The sequence below is a fragment of the Haematobia irritans genome, chromosome 1, assembly GCF_050003625.1.
Source record: "Haematobia irritans isolate KBUSLIRL chromosome 1, ASM5000362v1, whole genome shotgun sequence".
Lineage (NCBI taxonomy): Eukaryota > Metazoa > Arthropoda > Insecta > Diptera > Muscidae > Haematobia > Haematobia irritans.
Genome location: NC_134397.1, coordinates 104238637 through 104264414, shown reverse-complemented (window position 1 = coordinate 104264414; position 25778 = coordinate 104238637). Strand labels below are relative to the sequence as shown.

Below are 25778 nucleotides of genomic sequence, written 5' to 3'. Positions count from 1 at the left end.
GAGGCTATGCGAACTGCGAGTATAAGACTGCGAAAGACCCAGTATTAGAGATGATAACTTCCGATACGATATTTGTAACGAATTTCGAAGGGCTCTTGGAAACTCCAACGAACACAGAATCGCTGAAAGGAATCTACCTCATACAACTGCATAACGAAACTATTACGCTGGGTAATGAAACATTCTCCAGCACCGCCATTTCAAAGCTACAACCATTACCTCCAGCCCTAACGAACCTAACCACAGATAAGCTACTGGTGGACATCACAGAGGTTCACGGTATCACCTTGCGCAACGTGAACGAGCTACAACATCTTAAGGAAAAACTAAAGATCTCAATTAGCATTCACATTGGTACCTTGGCAGCAATGATAATTTCAATTGGTATCATATGGTGCAGACTAACCCGAAGGGTCAACCTACCCACAATCAAGACCCTCAGCTTTACTGAACCCACAAGCCAACCAATTTACACGATCTGCGGGACGCAGATATTTAAGAGGGGAGGAGTTAACAACACTGACGACTCTTCAAACCAAAGTGCAATCGAAGAGTCATCAATAAATGAATGCCCCAATTCTGGCACGCGCTAGAACTGTAAAATATGGATAAGTGCTAGATCAGCATCAACACCTATGCTCAGGGCGACAGGTAGCAGAGCCGCAATGGGCAAAGTGCAATCGAAGAGTCATCAATAAATGAATGCCCCAATTCTGGCACGCGCTAGAATTGTGAAACATGGATAAGTGCTAGATCAGCATCAACACCTATGCTCAGGGCGACAGGCAGCGGAGCTGTAATGGAAGCTGATGACCAAAACTGATGGCAGTATAAGCTACGCGTCCGGTCGCTGACGTTAATATTTTACATCGGTCAATAAATAATCTTTTTGTATTTTGTATGACATTAATTAATTTGTGAATTAATAAAATAATAATTTATAACGTTTGAAAGAAATCTATGTGTTATAATTAATACTGGCAGTCGGAGCCAGTGTACAATTATTTTTTTGATGTTAAATTTTGTTTCGATCTGGCAACACTTCCGCAATTTTTTTACAATGGAAAAATTAGAAATGCATGCTGTCATTAAATATTTACATAAAAAAGGATTATCGGGACAATAAATTCATAATGATATGGTGAATGTGTTAGGTGAAAGTGCTCCTTCATATGCAACAGTAAAAAATTGGGTTGCTGAATTTAAACGTGGTCGTACACAGAAAAAAAGGTGTCTTGTTAATTTTAGGACCAGTTTAACTTCCACATAGTTCAAAAAATTTACTGTAATATAGTTCATTTTTCGTAACCACTGCGAAAATTAACTTAGCTAAAGGAAAACTTATAAAACTTCAGTAAATGTTTTTTAGTTCACTAACTACGAAATGGGACGGATTTTTCCTTAAATAAATTTCCAATACAATAGTTAATGCATCGTTGATTGTATTATAAAAAGACATAGGCAATATAAAAATCTTACTACGAAATGTGGACAATTTACTAAGAAAATTTTTTGTGTGGAAAAAAATTTTTGTAGTAAAAATTAACTTAACCACAGTACCGATTCGTATGGCGGCTTCCTACAGCTTATTTCGGTTTTTACTATAAGTTGGAGTATATTTCCTCACATTGAAAATTTTAGATAAAGTAGAATAAAAAGTAGTTAATTTAATCCTTGACGGGTGTATATAATTTTTTATGGATTCCTCGTAAATTTTGAATATATTTTACCTTATCCTATAGATAGAATACCAACTAATCAATAAACGTGATACTGGAAATTGAAGTGAGAAGAAATTATGAAATTATTGCATCATCTTTTTTTTTGTTTGTGTTTGTTATTGCGATGATGTTATGGAATGTGTGTTGTTGGTATCTTTTGTGGTGATAGTTGTTTTGTTGCAATAGCGAGATCAGAAAGGGATCATGTGTGTGTGTGTGGAGTTGTTTTTCTTTACATATGTGTCCTTTATGACTATTTGTGTCTTTGAGTTTTATTGGTGCATTCAGTTCTGTTGATGCATTTATGAAGCGCACACGTGGTGCGCTTGCGTGCGGTATTTGTGTTTATTAATAAAAATACATTTATTTCGTAACATTTTAGAAACTGATAAGTGAATGGTGTGATGTAAGAGAAAACAAAAACACTTTATATTGATAAAAAAATAAATAACTCTAAAATAAATCACATATTAAGAAACTGTATATTTCTATTAATAATTTAAAATTAGTGCGGTTTTAAATTGGTTTACATAAAAATATTCATAATGAGTGGTAATAAAATGATCTATATTTACTCTACATCTGGATCACAGTACAATTTTTTGAGTCTATATTTTTATGTTATAGCGAGTCCTTAAGGTGTGTACTAAGTTCGACTTTAGGTGCTAAAATCAGAAATAAATCAGTAAGAAAAGTATAAAATTATACGCCTTCGATGCAAATTTAAATATAACTTGATGGAGAATAGCTCGAAACAAGTTTTTTATTAAGTTTATATTCTTTAAATGGATTACACGATTAAGAACAGAAAATCGTTTTTAAGCTTATGTAGAACGCTGTTTTTTTAATTTAATATGATGAATCGTTTTCAAGTTATTCCAATATATAGCGGAAGTGCCTTAATTTTGAACATAACCGTATATCTCAAAAAGTCGAGCTCTTAAAAAAACAAGTGTAAATTTGGATTCAGCGACCTCAAATTACTAAAAATTTGATATAAATTTTAAATGAACACAAAAATGGTTCAATTTTGTTCCCATGTATTTCTAAAGAAAACTAATCATGAAAAATTGGGATTTTAGCCACTAAACTCGAACTTAATATCCACCATAAATACTAAATGCTATATTGACAAGTGGAAATTATATCTAATTTTATAATATTTTTATTTCATTTATATTCTGAGAAGGATTTCAAAAATGTCCCATTTGTGCATGGATATGATTCCACTAATGTAGTAATTGGATGATTTTTTTCAATGTGGTAAGTTTTTCGTCCATTTGTAATAAAGCCCAAATTTCTATTTATTGAAAATAATTTTCATTTGCAGGATGACAGCAAATCTAATGGTATTTTTTGGAATCTTCTTACTGTTTAATGCTAACTAAGCTGATATCCCTATTTGCTCTAAGAAAATTCTCTTGTAAGTTAAAGATCAAAATACCATAGAATTTGATAATATTTTTTATATTTTATATACCTTTTTAACTTCAGAGGCTTATGACGCAAATCCACACAACAAAAACTAGCGATATCGGTGAAATTGGACAAAAATGAAATGAAAATAGCAACTTATGGCATATATCTTTCATATGGATAAAAAATGGAAATTGATATTAATTAGTTTCATTCTACTAACATAGAATATTACTCTTTTGAAGAAGCAATTACTAACTACCGAAAAGTAACAGCATACAGCGTACGAATAAAAATATTTCTTTTAAAAATATTTCTTTATATCATAAGCCATAGTTTTATGTAATATAATAATAATTTTTTGAAATAAAATACTGGTAGTTATGAAAAATTGTCTTATATTGTACGAAAAATTTCTTAGTTGTATACAGGCTTGTTGTACCTTTAATTCCACAATTTATTTACTTCTTTGAAAATTATACTGATAAACAGTTTATTTGAAACCAATTTCTAAATATAGGATTCCCAAAAACTTGTTCATTTTTCCGGATAGCAGGAATATTTTGAATGAGTGTAAGTACATTCTTCCCACAGCGTAGTAAGAATGAACTAAAATACGATGCAATACATAAACTTATTTATAAGAAAATCATGAACTTATCTAGATGAAAAAAATCTTTGGCGCCAAATCATGGTCATTCTTACTATGGGTTAGTTCATTTTTCGTAAACAATAGTAAACTTTTTTTTCGGTGTACAAGATGAAGATGAACAACGTAGTGAACGTCAAAAAACAGCAACAACAACAGAAATTGTAGCCAAATTGCATGATGTGGTATTAAATGATCGACGAATAAAAGTGCGTGAAATTACTAATGATCGAGTCCATTTAATTTTGCATGAAGAACTACAGATGAAAAAACTTTTGCGATGGGTGCCGCATTTGTTAACAGTCGATCAAAAACGCATAAGAATGAACATTTCTCTAGCTAGTTTGTATCGTTTTAAGGGGAATAAAATGGATTTTAAGCGTCGTTTCATAACTTTTGATGAGACATGGATCCACCACTATACTCCAGAGACAAAAGAACAATCCAAACAATGGACTGATCTGCAAAAGGTTAAAACAATAAATTCAGAGTACTATTCCAACCTTTTGGATCAATTAAATGTACAAATTCGAGAAAAAAGTCCAGCGCACAAGAGTGTTTTAACAATGGCTAAAATCAACGAATTAAAGTACGAGTTGCTTGACCACCCACCTTATTCTCCTGATTTAGCTCCCAGTGACCCAAATCTAAAAAAAAAATCCTTGCTGGCCAGCGTTTAACCTCAAATGAAGATGCAATTACAGTTGTAAACCACTTTTTTGAAGGCCTTGAGGAAAACTATGTTAATCAAGGGATAAAATTGCTAGAAAAGCTTTGGACTAAGTGTATTGAAGTTTCAGGAGATTATATTGAAAAATAAAAATATTTTTGAAAAACTAACTATTCTCTTTCATTGATAGGCTAAGAAGTTTCCGAACCGCCCTCGTAGGCTTGAAGTTTTATATAACTTTTGTTGTATATGGATGTTTGTAAAGGGTGATTCTTTTGAGGTTAGGATTTTCATGCATTAGTATTTGACAGATCACGTGGGATTTCAGACATGGTGTCAAAGAGAAAGATGCTCAGTATGCTTTGACATTTCATCATGAATAGACTTACGATCTGCCACAACGTCGAAATTTCAGTGAATGGGCCCTAGAAAAGTTGGCAGAAAATCCGCTTTTTTATCGACAAATTTTGTTCAGCGATGAGGCTCATTTCTGGTTGAATGGCTACGTAAATAAGCAAAATTGCCGCATTTGGAGTGAAGAGCAACCAGAAGCCGTTCAAGAACTGCCCATGCATCCCGAAAAATGCACTGTTTGGTGTGGTTTGTACGCTGGTGGAATCATTGGACCGTATTTTTTCAAAGATGCTGTTGGACGCAACGTTACGGTGAATGGCGATCGCTATCGTTCGATGCTAACAAACTTTTTGTTGCCAAAAATGGAAGAACTGAACTTGGTTGACATGTGGTTTCAACAAGATGGCGCTACATGCCACACAGCTCGCGATTCTATGGCCATTTTGAGGGAAAACTTCGGAGAATAATTCATCTCAAGAAATGGACCGGTAAGTTGGCCACCAAGATCATGCGATTTGACGCCTTTAGACTATTTTTTGTGGGGCTACGTCAAGTCTAAAGTCTACAGAAATAAGCCAGCAACTATTCCAGCTTTGGAAGACAACATTTCCGAAGAAATTCGGGCTATTCCGGCCGAAATGCTCGAAAAAGTTGCCCAAAATTGGACTTTCCGAATGGACCACCTAAGACGCAGCCGCGGTCAACATTTAAATGAAATTATCTTCAAAAAGTAAATGTCATGGACCAATCTAACGTTTCAAATAAAGAACCGATGAGATTTTGCAAATTTTATGCGTTTTTTTTTTTAAAAAAGTTATCAAGCTCTTAACAAATCACCCTTTATATGCGTAAATGTTTGGGGATGCAATGTTGAAAAAAATACAAACATATGTTTTTACTTGTATTCCAACACAATCACATTTAAGACTTTTGCTGCAAGTAACCAATTAAAATTAGAATTACATTAAAAAGATTTGCATAGGGCGAAACAGATGTGTGTACAGTGTAAACAATTTTTTATTCGAACACATTCTGAAAGTATATATACTATAAAATATATAGGCTTATATAATTCCACAATTTCGTGTCTTAGAAAAAAAAAAGAGTCGGGTTTAAAATGAGTGAAATCTGATGCATTGTGGTCATTTTCAATTATGAATCGCGATCAAGAGAACTACTTGTTTTTTGACCATAAACAAGTTGTATTTTAGCTCGATCTTACAACATCATAAGATTTATATACCCCTACCAAGTTAAAAAGTCAGTATTATTTTGGTTAACTTGATTAGTTTTTAGGAAACCCGATAATAAAATTTGGTTAAGTATCTTCAAAATGTCGACGACTAAACTATTTTAAAGTCAATCATTCCACAGTACAGAGACATTAACCCTTATCCTGTACTTCAAATTTGCCCAATATAAATTTATTCATATACATATATATTTGAACATTATTTTGGCACTTAGAGCAGGCTATGACTGTGTGGGAATGTTCTTAGTTCTAGTTCTTTACGAAGTTTCAAGTCGAAATAATGATCATACAAAAAATATACTTATATAAAATTGGTTTGAACAATTTTGACCCTCTAGTACAGGATAAGGGTTAAATAAATGGAAGCAGTAATGAAAATTGTTAAAAATTAACACCTGTAATAAAACATATTTTTTAATTCTTTATATTGGCTTGTAACTTACCACATTTGGGGCATTTTATAAAATGGTGTAAGGAATTCAACTTTTCTTAGGTAAACGTATCCCATAAAATTTGCACCTGAAACAATTAGCGAAATAATGAAGTAAGCTACATTAACTCATAAAACTGTGTTGTTATCGATGTGAAGGACATAATAACATAAATATTCTTGTTGAAAGAAAGCCAAATTTGTAATATAAAACTTACCAATTCTCTATTAAATTGTACGCTGAGGGGAAATATAAAAAGTTGTCGTTGAATATACGAAAAATGAACTAAAATTCTTGAAAATTCTTGTAATAAATTATTGTAAAAATCTTCTTAAATTTACGAGACACTTTTTTGTGTGTGTAGATCGACACCTCATTTCACCACCAAGAAACGAATGACAGTTAACCTTTAACTGTCCACGTGGTGGTAAAATTTACCACCTCTCACACTCGTTTACATGTATTATAAATAAGACGTGTTAAATAAAGTGCATGTTATTTATTGAGAGTACATGTAATATTTCGAAATATTGCTTTTATTTCATTAAATATAATATGTTCTAATCAACAAATGTAATAATGATACAAAAAACTATTTTTTATAGAAAACATATTAATGCAAAAGAGGGGGTCAAATTACGCAAACGAATTTCACCTAATCACTTAAAGGTTAATAGGCCACCAACCTATGATGGAGGGGGATAAAAAATTAAACAAAATATTCTGGAGTACTGGATAAATTTTATTTTCAAAAAAAGCAATAAAGGGTACACTAATTAGTTTAAAAATCTTGTAATATGTTGTAATATCTATAGTCTTTTTAATCCAAGGCCTCCGATCCTGTAGTGGGTAGCATCCAACATAGCAACGCACTGACTGGAAAAGTAAAAAATGTAAAAAGATGAAAATAGTATTGTTATGTCAAAATAAAAAAAAATAGATATAGTCCAGAGTGATCACAGCTGTTAGTCATTTTTTTTTTTTAATTTTTAATAAATTCATAAATTTTGTGACTTAATATTAGGAATAAAGGGCGCATAATTTGTCTTAATGAAATGTCACTCGTCCTCATATTGCTATTATTGGACCTGTTCGCAACCGAAACTTGTTGCTAGCGGTAGTGGTAGTACCAATATGGTGCACGTGAGTGCGATGTGAAGTGAGATCAATTAACCAGTTCAAATAGACATGTTAGAGAGACATTTCATCCCAAGTAGTTGGAAGTTCTTTTGAATGAAAAAATTTAAAAACTAAAAAACATTTCCACTTTTATTTTTTATTTTTATCAATGTTTTCTTTTTTATTTTTTGCTTTTACTTTCTTATTGTCTAATTTTTACAATTTGGTAAACGTTCGATAAACAGAAAACGATAGAAACACTTAAACCAGCTGGACTTATAAGTACAAAGGTTATCACAAAGCAAATTAAAAAATAAAACAGAGAAAAATACTCACAATTGTCAAAGGAGAAACACTAACTAAAGAATGGCACTTTACGTTTTTTATGCTACAGCAATAAAAACAAACCGTCGAACGGAACTGACATGTTTTTTTATAGCGGGTTAACTCAACGTAATAAGTACCTACTACGAGCTTCATGTGTGGTGGGTTATTAAGCCACCATGCAGCGAAATTCAAAGTCATCCACTGGGTTGCTAACTTCAGGGCCCAGTGGACGGGTACCGACTGGATTATAAATTTGGGCAATGACCAAGAGTTAGGCCCAATTAGTCGACCTGTAGACGGGTCGACAGGTGGCGACACTTTGAAAAGTCGAACCTTTTCTAAGGTAACGACATCAAAAGGAGGTAATCCCTCACGAAAGAGATTCAAGGAATGTACGATATTGTTTGGTAGGACTCAGGCTCACTCACGAAAAGAAAATTTGTACTCACGAACACTCACGCACGAAAAATATGTCATAACTCACGAATAATTTGATTAGTAATTTACCTTAGCGACGTGTTTGAAAACATGAGCATGATTAAAATTGAGAGCGTTATTAAACTCTTAACATCCCAGGCATCACTAAAAATGTAAATGAATTTAACACTTAAGTTTTTTATGTCCGTGGGAGGGATTATTTTCGTGAGCATGTTTTTCCGAAATTCGTTACTCACGCACACTCACGAAGAAATTATTTTCGTAACTCACGCTCTCGCACGACATTTGGTTTGTTAATCACGCACACTCACGATGTTGCCATCAGCGTGACGCACGACTCACGGGTGAGTCACGAAGATTTTCGTGGGTCTCGAAATTTCGTGACACGTGCACACCTCTACGCAGAAATGCTTTGTTTATCCTAAAGAAATTAGGATCAGTCGACCAAGCACGTTGTAGGCTAAACAAAGCGATTCCTTAAAATGGGCTCAAGGAATTCTTGAAGCTGGAAAAAGGAACGATCATCAGATGAGCTGCCATCCTCCAAAAAGGATCAAAGATCGTTTGCCTCAGTTACTAAATACAGCCTTGTGATGGCTATCATTAATAAAGGAGCATTATTGAGAATGAGGAAATTGAGAATGCTTTGTCTGGCGTCTACTCACAGGTGCTGGAAAAATTTCCCGGCCCAGATCCTCGACACCAAGAGGCTGGTTGGTATCAAGGACGATTTAAACTAGTCGCATTTGAGGACCAGAGGTCTATAGAATGTTTTAAAGCTGCTTTGATACTAATTGGTGAAGTTTGGGAAGGAGCTGCTCTAGAGTTAGTCGAGAAGAAAGATATACCGGCTAGACCAAGAGCACATGCGTGGATACCTGCAAATCCTCCTGACCCTAAATCTATTTTAAATAGACTGAAACAATACAATCCAGATCTTCCAACAGCTGATTGGAAGGTTGACCGTTTGTATGAAGTGGATGGACCAAGACGGCATGCAGTGTTTATATTGAACACTCAGTCTTTGCCACATCTAGCAAAGTCCTAGGGCAGCGTATGTTATGGCTTTCATTATATCCAAATTAAGGTATATAAAACGATCAGCCAACGGATTCGGAAATGGACAAGCCTCTGTCTGAACCAGAAATAAGCGGATCCTCTTGCGAAGTCGAGGGAAATACCAAAGATGCAGACATGGATAGACACCGTATGCGAACATAGCTTCTCAGATCATCGCTACATCAGTTTCAAATTTGATGCCCATACCACCAAGACCATATTTCCGCCAAATGTTAGGAAAGCTGATTGGAATAGGTATAGGGAACCGTTCAATATGATGATACCGGAAATACCAGAGACAAATATGAGCACTGTGCAAGATATGGAACACGCAGTTAAGAGGATTACTATGGTTTTCAACATCTCACTGAAAGCTACATGCCCTAGAGGGAAGCCAATGGGGAAAAATCGACCATGAGGAAATCCTGCAGGAAGCTCTTTAAAAAAGCAAAGTCCACCAGAGCTCTTGAGGATTGGGACGCTTAAGAGAAGAATCTGAGAGGATACAAGCGAGAACTGAGAAAGGCTATGCATAACTCTTGGAATGATTACTGCAGAAGTATTGAGAATACGCATCCACTAACTCCGCTCCAGGTTTCATTAAAACATAGGAGCGCAATTGGACAACGTCCAGTGTGGAGACGCTGGAGGTATTATTGGACACACATTTTCCTGGAAATCAGACGGTCGAACCATGTTCTGGCGGTGCCACAGGGGGAAAGGATGATATGACGTATTTCAACCACCCTAGGACAAGCAAACATACAAAGGTATGTGAACAGAGGCACTCCCCAAGGAGGAGTTCTATCACCTCTTCTTTGGTACTGCAAATATCGCAAAACTCCCACGGTTAGGCCCATTTCCATAGGGGGTATTGAAATTCCCTTTGGTGAAATTCCCTTTTGTGTGTGGACTATAGCCCGCTAGCTAAAAATAAATAGGTTGAAGTTATAGGTTCAAGTAATGTTTTATTTTATAAAAATCGACAGAAAATCATACTTCAACATAACAAGACAAATAATTTATAAGAAAGAAACTAGAAGTAGTTTCCCGCTTTTTCATATATTCCCTGCAAAACAATTTAGAAGTTTTTCTTAAGGGCCAACTATAAAAACACTTTCCAAAATTTCCTCCCAGAGATGTTCTTTTAATTCAATTTGTTAAAACCCGAGTTTTATATTTTTAATGGGTAATTTCGACTTTTGTTAAATTAAAACAGAGTAAGAATTAATAAAATAGTACAAATTACTAAATTGTTTTCGAAAAAATGATAAATCTAGAAAAATTGCCAAATTGTTTAAAAAATTTGAAGTCAAAAGATTCAGACAAGCTTTAGAATGCATTAAAAATCATAAAAAATATAAAATCAAAAGGCTGAATTCGGATCACACCTTAAGAAGCGATACAAATTCAGTGCAACGGCGTAAGTAGTGTGACCTTAGGGTTACACGAAACGAAATCACCTGTAGTAATTAAACTAAACATAAATTTTGGAACATAAATAATAAGTTGGTACGAGATGTTAGTATACTCCACAATCATATATATCACCATATAAACATTTCCACGGATTTCACCTCCGGAAACATCGTGAGGAAGCAAATTTAACCCGATGCAGTTGAAATTCGGTACGTGATTTCATACTCGCTGTTTAATATTCATGCAATAATGGGTTCATATCGGTTGATAATTCTATATAGCCCTAATATGTTATAAACTGATCCCCAGGATTTTAGTTCTGGAGCCTCACGGAGGATCAAATTTCATCCAGTCGCGTTGAATTTTGTCTTCTAATTATCATGTATTAATTGGTTCATATCTGGTCATAATTATAGACTACTGTATTTAACCGATCAAAAATTGAAGAGGCTTATATAGGTATTTAGTCTGTCTTTTTATACCCTTCACCACTACTGTGGTACAGGGTATAATAAGTTTGTGCATTTGTATGTAACACCAAGTAGGAAGAGTCTGAGACCCATCGTTTAGTATACCGATCGTCTTAGAATTAAATTCTGAGTCGATTTAGCGATGTCCGTCTGTCTGTCTGCCAGTCCGTCTGTCTGTTGATGTATTTTTGTGTGCAAAGTACAGCTCGCAGTTTTAGTCCGATTGTTCTAAAATTTAGTATAGGGTCCTGTTTCGGCTCAGAGACGATCCCTATTGATTTTGGAAAAAATCGGTTCAGATTTAGATATAGCTGCCATATATATTTTTCACCGATCTGGTCATAATTGGCGTGTATTTCAATCGATCTTCCTCAAATTCCGTACATTCGAATATTTTAACAGTCTCGAAAAACTTGCAAAATATCAGCCAAATCGGTTCAGATTTAGATATAGCTCCCATATATAGCTTTCGCCCGATTTACACTCATTTGCCCACAGAGGCCAATATTTTGCTCCGATTTAGTTGAAATTTTGCACAGAGAGTAGAATTAGCATTATAGCTATGCGTGTCAAATTTGGTTGAAATCGGTTCAGATTTAGATATAGCTCCCATATATAGCTTTCGCCCGATTTACACTCATTTGACCACAGAGGCCAATTTTTTGCTACGATTTAATTGAATTTTTGCACAGGGAGTAGAATTAGCATTGTAGCTATGCGTGCCAAATTTGGTTGAAATCGGTTCAGATTTTGATATATCCCCCATATAGCTTTCGCCCGATTTACACTCATATGACCACAGAGGCCAATTTTTAACTCCGATTTAGTTGAAATTTTGCACAGGGAGTAGAATTAGCATTGTAGCTACGCGTGTCAAATTTGGTTGACATCGGTTCAGATTTAGATATAGCTCCCATATATATGTTTTTCTGATTTCGACAAAAATGATCAAAATACCAACATTTTCCTTGTTAAATCGGCACTGCTTAGTCGAAAAATTGTAAAAATGACTCTAATTTTCCTAAACTTCTAATACATATATATCGAGCGATAAATCATAAATAAACTTTTGCGAAGTTTCCTCAAAATTGTTTCAGATTTAAATGTTTCCCATATTTTTTTTTACTAAAATTGTGTTCCACCCTAGTGCATTAGCCAACTTAAATTTTGAGTCTATAGATTTTTTAAAAGTCTATCAAATTCTGTCCAAATCGAGTGATATTTAAATGTATGTATTTGGGACAAACCTTTATATATAGCCCCAACACATTTGACGGATGTGATATTGTATCGAAAATTTAGATCTACAAAGTGGTGCAGGGTATAATATAGTCGGCCCCGCCCGACTTTAGACTTTCCTTACTTGTTTTTATATAACATAGTGCTGCGTCTTCCGAAGCATATTTGTAGGAACATTTTGCGTTAACTTAGTCAACCATATCCTTCGAGCTGAAAACAAATTCGAAAAGATTTGAATTCTTTCAAACAAATCTGACAATTTGCTTTTTCGTTTATATACCCACAAACAATTATCACCAAAATTTTTTCAATTAAACATTTAACTGAATTTGGAAACGGATTCAATTAATATGTTAATTGATTCAATTAATTATTTAATCAAATCCGAATAAAAACCAATTCAAAAAATTATTGATATTTGTTACGTTTCAAATTAAAATATTAATTGATTCAATCAATTTGTTAATCAATTCGGAAATAATTTTCAATTACAAATGTGATTGAAAAATTTTCCGTTCCCAATTACACATGTGATTGATCCAATCAACTTTGTGATTGAAATTGAATAATTTTGAGCAATGGAAAGAGCGAAAAGAGAACAAGAGAATGGTTATTTATTAAAAAATATATGATGGAGAGATCAGTCTGTGAAAGTAACTCGTAACGAACGGTTGGGTTTTTGTTTTTCGAGTAAATTGAAAAACATGATTGGCGACATTCTGTCTGCTGCATTCAACATGTGTGCATAAATATTTTGAACGCAACAAGAAATCATAGCAAAGGGTTGAAATAAATAAAGTGTGCAACAACAAATGGCCAAGTGGTAAACGTTTGAAAAAATATATGACAGAACGCATTAGAAATTACCTGTGTTTGTGTTTTGTGGTATTGTAAAAATGGAAAACAATCTACGTTTATTGAAGGTAAGACATTGTGAAATGTGAATACCGTTTTCCATTGAAGCCTGTTTACATTAAACAAACTAAAATAATATATTTTTTATTCATTTCTTTAGTGAGCAATTTTATTTCGTGAAATTGGTCAATCAATCAACTCCATAATTATATCAAATATATAAGAATATAAGAATATGTTTGCAATCAAAATGTGGGTACCATATTGATCTTTTAAAATTATAATTTTTTTTTTCACTCCTAGTTTTCTTAAAACCAAGAGCGGTATGGGTTTGTTGGTATGGGTCTTGAAGTTGCGAAGTAGCTTGAATTTTGGCATTAGATTGAATTTTTGTTTTACCTGCCTTTTCAGTTTGAACCCAAGAGAGCAGCATATCTGATATATAAACTAATGAGCTGAATTATGTAATGACAAAAAGTTCTTGCTTTTGAATTTAAAAATATGAAAAATATCCGAAAATAATAAAAATATGTATTTTCCATTTATTTTTTTTCTATTTCCAGAATTTGCAAAGTATCATCAACATAATACCAAATATTACATTGTTTTGCCATTTTTTTGTCTTTGATTGGTTCAAGTTTTAATAGACGATTTCAATGTGTGGAAATTTTGGAAAGGAATTGTACTAAAATTAAATTACCGAGCTCCTTAATACACCTTTTTATGCTAAAAGACTACAACTGCAAAAGAAGATTATAAATCTGCAACCTGGAACTAAGAATTGAACTTGATATTCTATGCAGGTAATGTTTAGCAAAATCAACTTTTAATTGAACAAAATTAAATTCGAATTATTCTGTTTACTTTAAGAAAAACTAATTTAGCTTACAGGCTGCTGATTTATTGGAAATCTAGGCGCATTTACATATTAGAAGGAACATGCTGACATGGTTATTATGATAAGGAAGATAATGATTTATATAGTCTATTTTTTCACCATATAGTTGTTATTGTTAGTAATTGTATGTGTAAGTTATGTAAGAACAAAACACGAATGACAAGAACCAAATTTATTTGTCTATTGCATAATTCAAAAAATAACAAAATTTTAAATATGTTTTATAAGAAACACATATTTTCTTTTACTTCAAATAAAAGTAAATACGATTTTGGGGGCGCAATATATAAATTTTTTGATTGAAATTTCAATTAATTATTTAATTGAATGAGTCAAATAGTTGATTGATTTTTGTCGCAAAATTAATTAAAATTTTAATTGATCCAATTAAAACTGTGATTGAATTTTATGTTAAAAATCAATCACGTTTTTAATTGATGCAATCACACAATTAATTGATTCTGTGACAAAAGTCAATTAAATTTTTAATTGAAAATCGTGTTGATTTTCAATCAAAATGGGTGATTGATACTATCATTTTCGTGATTGAAGACATTTCAATTTAAAAAATGGTTGAATTCGCGATTTTCGTGATTGAAATCAAAAAATTTTTTTTTGTGTGTACACACAACCAATGATCACCGAAATTTTTTCAATTAAACATTTAGTTGAATTTGGAAACGGATTCATTTAATATGTTAATTGATTCAATTAATTATTTAATCAAATCCGAACAAAATCCAATTAAACACTGATTGATATTTATTACATTTCCAATTATAATATTAATTGATTCAATCAGTTTGTTAATCAATCCGGAAATAATTTTCAATTACAAACGTGATTGAAAATTTTTCCGTTCCCAATTAAACATGTAATTGATTCAATCACGAAAAACTGTTATACTTCATATAAAAACGTTAGCGCGGAATAAATGCGAAATCTTTGTTTTGAGCATTTTTAGACACATATTTATACAACCCTGGAATTTTCGCACCAAAAAATAGACAGACATATTATTTCGCATAAATAAGATAACATCCCTGGGTTTGAGACCCTATTTACGGAGATATATGAAGATATTCGTTTTCCGCAGAAACGAGCTTAGTACTAAGCATAACGAACGGTTGGGTTTTTGTTTTTCGCATAAATTTAAAAACATGATTGGCGACATTCTGTCTGCTGCGTTCGAAATGTGCGCATAAATATTTTGAAAAGAAAGGGTCAAAAAATAAAGTGTGCAACAACAAATGGCCATGCGGTAAGGAATGCATTTGGAATTACCCGCGTTTGTGTTTTGCGGTATTGTACACATGGAACACAATCAACATTTATTGAAGGTAAGTAATTGTGAAATGTGAATACAGTTTTCCATCGAAGCCTCTTTATATTAAACGGACTAAAATAATATGTATATTTTTTTATTCATATCCTTTAGTGATCAATTTTATTTCGTCAAATTGGACAATCCATCATTTTAATAAAAATAAGAATATTTTTGCAATAAAAAGGTGGATTATTGTGTTAAACTTTTAAAATTGTGATTTTTTTTTGTACTCCTAGTTTTCTTAAAACTAAGAGCGGTATGGGTTCGTTGGAAGATTCAGCTTCAAGTTGCGAATTAGCGTTGGCATTAAATTGCATTTTTGTTTTACTTGTCTTTTTCTCTATGTGATGGTAAAACATTTCTTTCTTTTGGATTAAAAATATGAAAAATATTTGAAAACAATAAAAATGTATTTTCCATTTATAGTTTTTTATTTCCAGAATTTACAAAGTATCATCAATATGGTATAATACCAAATATTACATTGCTTTGCTATTATTTTTGTCTCTGATTGGTTCAGATTTTTATAGACGATTTGAATGCGTGGAAATTTTGGAAAGGAATTGCTACTATTCAATTCAATTAAACCGAGCCCCTTTATGCCAAAAGACTATAAAGGCAAATGAGGATTATAACTAAGGAAATAAGAATTCGGGTAATATTTAACAAAATTAATTTTTGATTGAACAAAAATAAAGGTGGAATTACATAGAAGAGGTCTGCACAATTACATTTGTAAATGCAGAGTACACGTGTACTTGCTACATGAGTACATCTATTTGAGAGAGTCGCAAAACAATTGGTACACATTTTGATGAACACCAAAAGCCACAAGTAACTTCTTGTTGCTACTCCAGTGTTGCCAGGTTGGGGGTTTCCCCCCCAAATTTAGGGGTTTTTATCACGTTTAGGGGGGTTTTTAGGGGTAACTTTTATTTGGGGGGATTTTTGGGGGTAAACAAGTATCTTAGACTTTATAAAATGGATCAATTCTCAACCAAATTCGGAACAATTCTGGCATGAATTTGGGGAAAAAAGTCCACCCAAGTTCCCAAATATAAGCAAATATGCAATAGCATTATCTTCGCTATATTTTTCAAACGCTTCTGTCGAAAGGGCATTTTTAATATTTGACACAATTAAAAACAAATTAAGAAATCATGTTTTAACTTAGCAGCTGAAAGCATTTTAATAGTCGATATATATTTTCTGAACTTTAATTTTTGTTTCCTTGTTTGTTTCTATTATTTATACATTACTAGCGTAACCCGGCCCGCTTCGCTGCGCCTTCCGAAGCGTATTTGGAGGAACATTTTGCGTTAACTTAGTCAACTATATCCTTCGTGCTGAAAACAAATCGGACTTGATTTTTCGTTTATAGGTACAAATACGGCGGGAGAGGGTGTACCTTCTTCTATATTTCTTGTGAATTTTAAGTGTGGTTTGTCAAGGAAAGGTATCCTTCTCCTCAACATATCTGAAAATTAAGCATTATATTATAATAACATACCAAGAATTACTGTTTCCCATCCAATAAATCGGAAAAGGCAAAAGTAGTAAAAAATTTTACCACATTAACATTTGCTAAAATGTTGGAAAATAATGCACCCTCTACGTTGGCTGCCAATTTCATGTAAATTTAAGTTCTTTACTAAAAAGAAGTCTGGCAGAAGCCTGTGCAAAAATCATAAAATTATGTACCGAGTTCTCATTTACGGACAACCCTCCACTTTCAATTTAAGAAAAAAACCGACAAAAGGGAACTCTCTCCCCACCTTCGCTCCACTCTGACCTGATATCGGACTATCAAGTACCCTATATTAATTTCGCAACTACTCAATGGTCCCTATAAATTCTATCGAAGTAAATCGACAAAGTTTATTTCAATTTTCCCCTTCCCCAACCAGATATCGAAAAATCATATATGAATTTAAAAATCATGTATAAATTTCATCACCTCCTCCCACGTTCCCGGTAAATTTCAAGTAGATCGGAGATGTTTAATTTTTGCTCTATTGTTTTAAAGGGACGTCACTTTCCCCGATACAATATCGACAAACACCGTAGTGAATAGCACCCCTAACCTTCCCTGAAAATTCTTGAAACTTTCCTTCAAGTGTGGGGCAATGAAGGTTGCCTCTTCATTTATAACCTTTTCCCCCGCTTTGTAAATTTCAAGAAAACTTAAATTTTTTTTATATTTCATGTTAGCCTGATACCGAAACAGGCAATTGACGTCCAAATGCATTATATCTAATTATACAATTATTTTTCGAGCTTTATGGACAGATATAGATTAAGGAACATGGTTAATAGAGCCATTTTTTGCAGTTTTAGAGGAGGACCTCCTCCCCGACCAAATGTCGAAAAGCGTATCTTTTGTAAACGTCCCAGAAAATGTCAAGCAAATTATAAGCCTAAAGGGGCGGCCTCTCTTCCGTCCAAAAATCACAAAATCAGTTATCAACTATTACGGTTGACAGAGGTTACGATCTCTCCCCAGTCCTCTGTAAATTTCAAGTAACTCGGTAAAGTTTATTTGTTTCTCTGTATGTACTTAAGAGAAGCGGATGTCTCCCTATGCCCTTTTATTTTTATTAAAAAATCAGGAACCTGATATAAATTTCATAACCTCACCCATTTTTCCGTAAAATTTCAATCGGGGGAGTTTAGTTTTGTTTTCACTGTACTTTAAAAAAAAGTCGGGAAAAGGGGTGGCCCCCCTCCCCGACCAAATACCGAAAAATAATGTAGCGGATTTTTGTCTAGATGCCAACCCCAACATTCAATGAAAATTTCATGCAAATCGCATAATTTTGTTCCAAGTTTCAAAAAGTAAGGCAAGGGGGAGGTCCCCTCCCCGTCCGCATATGAAATCATCAGATACCCCATATTAATTCCATAACCTCACCGCATGTTCTCTTTAAATCTCAGATAATTTAGAGAATTTTAGTTTTTTCACTGTACTTTAAAAAAAGTCGAACAAAAAAATATAAAGTATCGGATCTTTGTCTAGTTGCCAACCCCAACCTTCAATGAAAATTTCAAGCAAATCGGTCAACTTTGGTCCAATTTTCAAAAAGTCCGACAAAGGGGAGGTCCCCCTCCGCGACCAGGTGTCAAAAAATGAGGTACCCTATTTTCACCACATGAACGTCCCCTATTATCTCTGAAAGTTTCAAGTAAATCGGTTCAGCCGTTTCGGAGCCAACTCGGTTCATACAAACAAATAAACAAACATAGATTGAATTTTATATATATAGATAAACCTTTTTTAAATTAATTTGATTTAAAACATTTATACATTGAATTATTTTGTTTTGCCTGCCTGTTTTAATTGATAGACATATTGTATTATTACACCCAAAAAAAATACTTTCCGCAGGGACGAAATTTTGAAAAATTTCGAAAACTTAGTTTGTCTAAAATTTCATTTCTATTTGTGTTAAATTTAATTTTAAAAGTGAATCGCTACAGGATTTTTACACGAAATTTGGAACCCATTTTTGTAATATTTACATTCTTAAAATTTTTGGGGGTTTTTTCTGAAGATTTGGGGGGAAGAATAAAAATCACCTGGCAACACTGTGCTACTCTGATGTCTTCACTACCAACAAACACATATTCCTCTTTCTCTCTTATTGAAGTGTACTCAGAGTGATCACGAGTATGTTGCGAGAACAAAAATTCATAGAGTACTCTATGTACCACGTGCAGTATCAGAAATAAAAAAAAAAACAATTACTCTCCATAATATACGTCTTCGGTTTGTTATAAAGAACGGCAAACGTTAAGGTAAATGTGTGACATACATAAATATATGAAATATGTGACATACATACATATCAATGATTAATAATAATGGAAAGTTTTGCTTCGCACATAACTGAGAAATACTTGTGGTACCACGTGAAGTGAAGAGAATCCATGTTGTACTTTTTCTCAAGTACTTACATTTTTATTGCTCCTTTTTGTCGGAACACATATTGTTTCGGATAAGTACTTGGTGGTATTTGACAAGCAAGTGTTCTCTTCTCTTCACTACTTGCGCTCTGAGAGAAAAACAGTGTGTGTACTATATTCGACAGCGAATTGCATACATGTAGTGAAAAGTTATTCGATGCAGACCCCTATTACATACCATGCGGTCATGTGTGCGTACGTTGTATTCGAATGCGTTGACGAATACGATTCTTCAATCGAGTTACACAGAATGCGTCGGAGCACAAATGAATTTGCTGATCACATTCCTTGCCTCTGCGCTTTTTGTTATGTTTTTGTATTCCACGCACTTTTTACAGTATAGGACTTTATGTACTTTAACTTCAATCAATAATTTCTCGTCCATATTTTAGATTTTGTTCGTTTCTTGATTTGTTTACATGTTGTCAACGCACCCGACGCATTGAAAAGTTCAGGTTGCATTACACGCCATGCGTCAATCCGTGCGTTGATGGAAGGGTTGATCGAGCTTTTGATTTCAAACAGAAATTTCAACACTTCAATCATCGGACGCATTGTACGCATTGAACGCATGGTATGTAATTCTACCTTTCGTCAACTTTATGCGTCCTATGCATACGTTACTTTTGTCGTGTAACTCAAATAATCGTAGTTCCAACATTTTAACTTTTTTTTTGACAATAGCATATAACGTACGCACGCATGACCGCATGGTATTTAATTCCACCTTAAGTTCTACTTATTCTGTTTACTTTCAGAAAAACTAAGTTAGCTTACAGGTTTCTGTCTTATTGGAAATCGAGGCGCATCTACATATTAGAATGAGCATACTAATATAGTTATTATGATAAGGAAGATAATGATTTATATAGTTTATTTTTTCACCCCTTAGATGTTATTGATAGTAATTGTATGTGTAAATTATGTTAGAACAAAACACACAAATGATAAGAATCAAACTCTTTTGTCTATTGCATAATTTACAAAAATAAAATATTGAATATATTTTATTTATTTTTTTTTATTTCATTTAAAACTAAATAAGATTTTTCGGGCGCAATATATTAATTTTTTGATTCAAATTTAATGCCAATTTCAATTATTTATTTAATTGAATCAATCAAATAGATGTTGATTTTTGTCGCGAAATTGATTAACATTTTAATTGATTCAATTAAAACATTGATTGAATTTTATGTCAAAAACCAATCACTGTTTTAATTGATTCAATCACACAATTAATTGATTCCTTGACAAAAGTCACTTAAATTTTTAATTGAAAATCATGTTGGTTTTCAATCAATATGGGTGATTTATACTATCATTTACGTGATTGAAGACATTTCAATTAAAAAAATGATTGAATCCGCGAATTTCGTGATTGAAATCAATTTTTTTTGTGTGTACAGAAATACGGGGGATATCTAGATGTAAAAAGGTTCGTCTTAACAAACGTCAATTTTTTAAAATTATGTTCTGTATTCCAGACGTTGGACAATCTTCTACATTTCCTTGTAAATTTCGAGTGGTTTGTCAAGGAAAGGTATCCTTTACATCAACATACCGGAAAATTAAGCATCATATTTGAACAACATACAAATAATCTATGTTTCCCGTCCAATAAATTGAAAACATTTACCACATTAACATTTGCTCAAATATTGGACATGCCCTTCCACGACACATATACCGGAAAATGAAGCACGCTCTACGTTGCCTGTCAATTTAATGTAAATTTAAGTTTTTTACTTGAAAAAGTCTGGCAGAAGCCTGTTCAAAAATCAATTTTTAAACATTCATTCCACCCCAACCAGATATCGGAAAATCACGTACTTTCACAAACTACCCAACGCACAGTGGTTCCAAATCGCTTTTTTTGGGAATAATTCTGTAACTGTTGAATGGATAAATATAGCAAGATAACCGATTTCGATGATTTTTCTTTGCTGGATAGAACTTGTAAAGCTCTACACAAAAGTTTGCGTGAGTGTGCATTATCTTTTACCGTTTGCAAGATATGGGCCTACAATTTATTTTTTTTTTTGCAAAATTTTGACAATGTGGGCACCGGAAACTAAATGTTCATTCTAAGGCCACAGTTTCACTCCGATTTACTTGAAATTTTGCACAAGTACCAGAAATGACATTCTAACTACGCATGTTTGGTTGAAATCGGTTCAGATTTAGATATAATCCCCATATATATCTTACGCCCGATATACGCTTATATGGCTCTAGAAGCCAGATTTTTTTCCGATTTGCTTCAAATCTTGCACAAGAAGTATATTTGATAGTATCGTCAAGTGTGTCAAGCTTGATTTAAATCGGTTCAGATTTGGGTATAGCCCCCATATAAACGCACATTTGCAGAAATGCATTATTTTACCCGCGTTAGTGACGTTTAGTGCAAGTTTTTGGCGCATTTGGCTAAGCACGGGTATAAATATAACACATCGTTGGAAAGGTATTTGAGAGAGCATTATTTGTGTGAATTATAAAGCACGGAACAATTTTTTTTTCCAAAAATTCCGATTTTTTGGGAATTAAAAATAAGAATTGAAACCTTAATAACTTTTGAACTAATTGTGATATCATTATGATTTTTATTGATTTTTGCAGGTAAATTTGTTTTAAGATATATTGCTTAATATACCATTCCCAAAATTGGTATCACAAATCCCCAAAGTGGGGACATATATTGAAACAAGTATATGGATTGCGTAGAAACATCTACTGAAGACTGTCATCCACAATCGAATTACTTGGGTTGCGGTATCATTTGCCGATGGCAAGGTATCTTAAAACTTCCTAACACCGTCTTCTAAATTGCAAGGTAGTGGTATGTGGTATACAGGCCGATTAAATACGTATATAATTAAGTTTGACAAATTTTCTATAAAAATAAAATTTTGACAAAATAAAATTTTGACAACATTTTCTATAGAAGTAAAATTTGGACAAAATTTTCTATAGAAAAAAAATTTTAACAAAATTTTCTATAGAAATAAAATTTTGTCAAAATTTTCTATAGAAATAACATTTTGACAAAATTTTCTATAGAAATAAAATTTTGACAAAATTTGCTATTGAAATAACATTTTGACAACATTTTCTGTAGAAATAAAATTTTAACAAAATTTTCTATAGAAATAAAATTTTGACAAAATTTTCTATAAAAATAAAATTTTGGTAGATTATTTTTGGCTCGAGTGGCAACCATGATTATGAACCGATATGGACCATTTTTTGTGTGATTGGGGATCGGCTATATATGGACCAATTTTGGCATGGTTATTAGCGGCCATATACTAACATCACGTTGCTCCGGAGATCAAATCTGGGGAACGGTTTATATGGGGGCTATATATAATTATGGACAGATATGGACCAATTCTTGCATGGTTGTTAGAGACCATATAACACCACGTACCAAATTTCAACCGAATCGGATGAATTTTGCTCCTCCAAGAGGTTGCGGAGGTCAAATCTGGGGATCGGTTTATATGGGGCTATATATAATTATGGACCGATATATATACTAACACCACATACCAAATTTCAACCGGATTGGATGAATTGTGCTCCTCTAAGAGGATCCGGAGTTCAAATCTGGGGATCGGTTTATATGGGGGCTATATATAATTATGGACCGATATGAACCAATTTTTGCATGGTTGTTAGAGACCATATACTTACACCATGTACCAAATTTCAGCCAGATCGGATGAAATATGCTACTCTTATAGGCTCCGCAAGCCAAATCTGGGAGTCCGTTTATATGGGGGCTATACGTAAAAGTGGACCGATATGGCCCATTTGCAATACCATCCGACCTACATCAATAGCAACTACTTGTGCCAAGTTTCAAGTCGATAGCTTGTTTCGTTCGGAAGTTAGCGTGGTTTCAACAGACGGACAGACGGACATGCTTAGATCGACTCAGAATTTCACGACGACCCTGAATATATATACTTTATGGGGTCTTAGAGCAATATTTCGATGTGTTACAAACGGAATGACAAAGTTAATTTACCCTTATCCTATGGTGGAGGGTATAAAACGTTATTTTTTGTTGTTTGCTGGTAGGATGTTGAAACCTTTTATGGTTACTTAGTTGACACATAGGGCTTTTTAGAAAACAGATCGGCTTAGCAGTCGGTGCTTTGCCGAATGAGAATTTTTGAAAAGTAAATTTTTTCTTTTTGAAAAATTGCCGATTTTGGGAGGAGAATAACTCATATACTACTTGACCAAAATGGTCGATAAAAGCTTAAAGCGTATTCTTATATGGTCGCCTATAAGAGAAAAGATTGGGAAAAATCTTAAAAAAAAAAATGTTACGACAGAAAGAATATATGTGTGTTTTTCAATAAAAAAAGATCAAAATTCGATATTTTTTAAAATTCTAATTGGTGGACTTTACGACTTTTTATCTAAAGCACATGGGTACACATTTTTTTCTTCTAGGATTCGAAGAAAAATTACGAATCCACTTAAGAACAATTACGAATCCACTTAAAAGCACAACTTCTAGGTTCCAAATACTGACCCCACTTTGTCAAAATTTTGCAAAAAATAAATTGTAGGGCCCATATCTTGCAAACGGTAAAAGATAATTGCACAGGCACGCAAACTTTTTTGTAGAGCTTTACAAGTTCTATCCAGCAAAGAAAAAATCATCGAAATCGTTTCAAAATTGCTGAGTTTACAACTAATACAAAATTTCATACCCCCGTGGTGACCAACTTTCAACGTCTACAGGTCAGCTCGTGGACCAACTAGGGACGCATAAATTGGCAAACTTAGAGGAAAACACTTGAGCTTTCACACACAGAAAAAATTATGTTGTTATCTTTATCCGTTCCAAAGTTACAGAATTATTTAAAAAAAGCGATTTGGAACCACTGTGCAACGTTTCCTATAAATTCCAAGTAAATCGACAAAGTTTATTTCACTGTTCCCCAACCAGATATCGAAAAATCATGTGTCCTATAATAATTTAACCCTCTGATGAGTGACAGTTCTGAACTTCACGGCCGTGTGAAAAGGTCCACGGACCTTTGTTTGTAAATCATGTTTTTTTTTCATATAATTTTTTTTTGATTTTTTGTTTTGTTTTTATTGTTTATAACTAAATTCTACATACAAAAATAATTTTTTCAATTTTTTAAATTTTTTTTTGCTTGAATTTTCTTAAGACTATTATAAAAAAAATTAAAAATTATTGTTGTTGAGCGTGTACTTCTTATCCCCTGCCCTGTGCGCAAGTGTTGCAGCGATTTAAAAGTGTGATATGTTCTCCAGCAAACAGCGTTGCCGCAGCCGAAGCAGTATGCCCGCGTTTTCCGCCCGTACTCAGAACGGCAAAGCCTACATGACGGTCTACTTGACCTAGCCGCAAACGACGGTACATTGCCTTCCATCGATCTTGGTAATACCTGAAATGAAAAGAAAAATAAAAAACAAATAAATATATATTGTATTCATGAATTTGAAGATGTTTTTCTTACCCTGACATCGGACGCTTCCATCGCATTGCGAATCCTTGGATATGAGGTTATATGGTTGTTCAGGGCACGTTCTTCGATACTTGGTGTGGCCAATTGTTTCGTTAGCAGTAACAAGAACGACCGCCGTATGTCACTCCTTTTTATAGGCTTCATTTCGTTGTAAATCGTAAAAGCAGCCAATGCAGCGACGTCCAGCATATTATAAAACATGGCCAACGGCCATCGTTGTGTTGCTCTTTTGCAGCTGTAAGTGCCTAGCATTTGATTCATGGTATCAACGCCGCATTTGTTGGCGTTTTAATCTAATATGGCATAGGGCTTCCGCTTCTCGGTTTGCTCGTCAACGAGGCAGTTGTAGTGCATTGTGGAGAGCACGCTCACCACCAGAGAATGAAGCCGACCCATTTTTGTCGGCGGCGGCTAACACTAAATTTTTGCCTCCGGCGGCGGCGGCTTGACGGCTAAGCCGATAAAAAATTGTGTGTTCGGCGGCGCAAAATTATCTATTATAAAATCAATTTGAAGTTTTCCCAATTGTAATGTGATTAGTTGTACAACCAATCTTACAATCAAATTTACATTTCATTCAAATTTTTTGAGCTAAATTTTTGTAAAACTATTATAGCAACTTGATACTAATTGATTAAAAGTGGAAAGTCCA

The 25778-nt window shown here is 33.5% G+C and overlaps 1 protein-coding gene and 1 long non-coding RNA gene across 14 annotated transcripts in view; one reads left to right on the top strand and one right to left on the bottom strand.

Moving 5' to 3' along the window:
* The window catches only part of LOC142221528 (synaptic vesicle glycoprotein 2B-like), a 935546-nt gene that overhangs the window by 2339 nt on the left and 907429 nt on the right, over positions 1–25778 (bottom strand). For 7 of the 10 annotated variants that reach the window (XM_075291280.1, XM_075291290.1, XM_075291287.1 and 4 more), the window contains one exon: positions 6506–6581. In XM_075291280.1, the coding sequence (XP_075147395.1) occupies positions 6506–6581 (76 nt within the window). Of the gene's footprint in view, positions 1–6505; positions 6582–7214; positions 7370–25778 lie in introns of those variants that run through there. The other 3 variants (XR_012718091.1, XM_075291286.1, XM_075291285.1) reach the window with 1 other exon arrangement.
* Positions 1746–3438, top strand: LOC142240833 (uncharacterized). Of its 4 annotated transcripts, none has more exons than XR_012723406.1 (4): positions 1746–2127; positions 2911–2984; positions 3052–3144; positions 3216–3438. It is a non-coding gene; the product is annotated as an uncharacterized LOC142240833 (long non-coding RNA). The 4 variants fall into 4 exon arrangements; XR_012723404.1 differs by having other exon boundaries at positions 1746–2273; positions 2908–2984; XR_012723405.1 differs by having other exon boundaries at positions 1746–2360.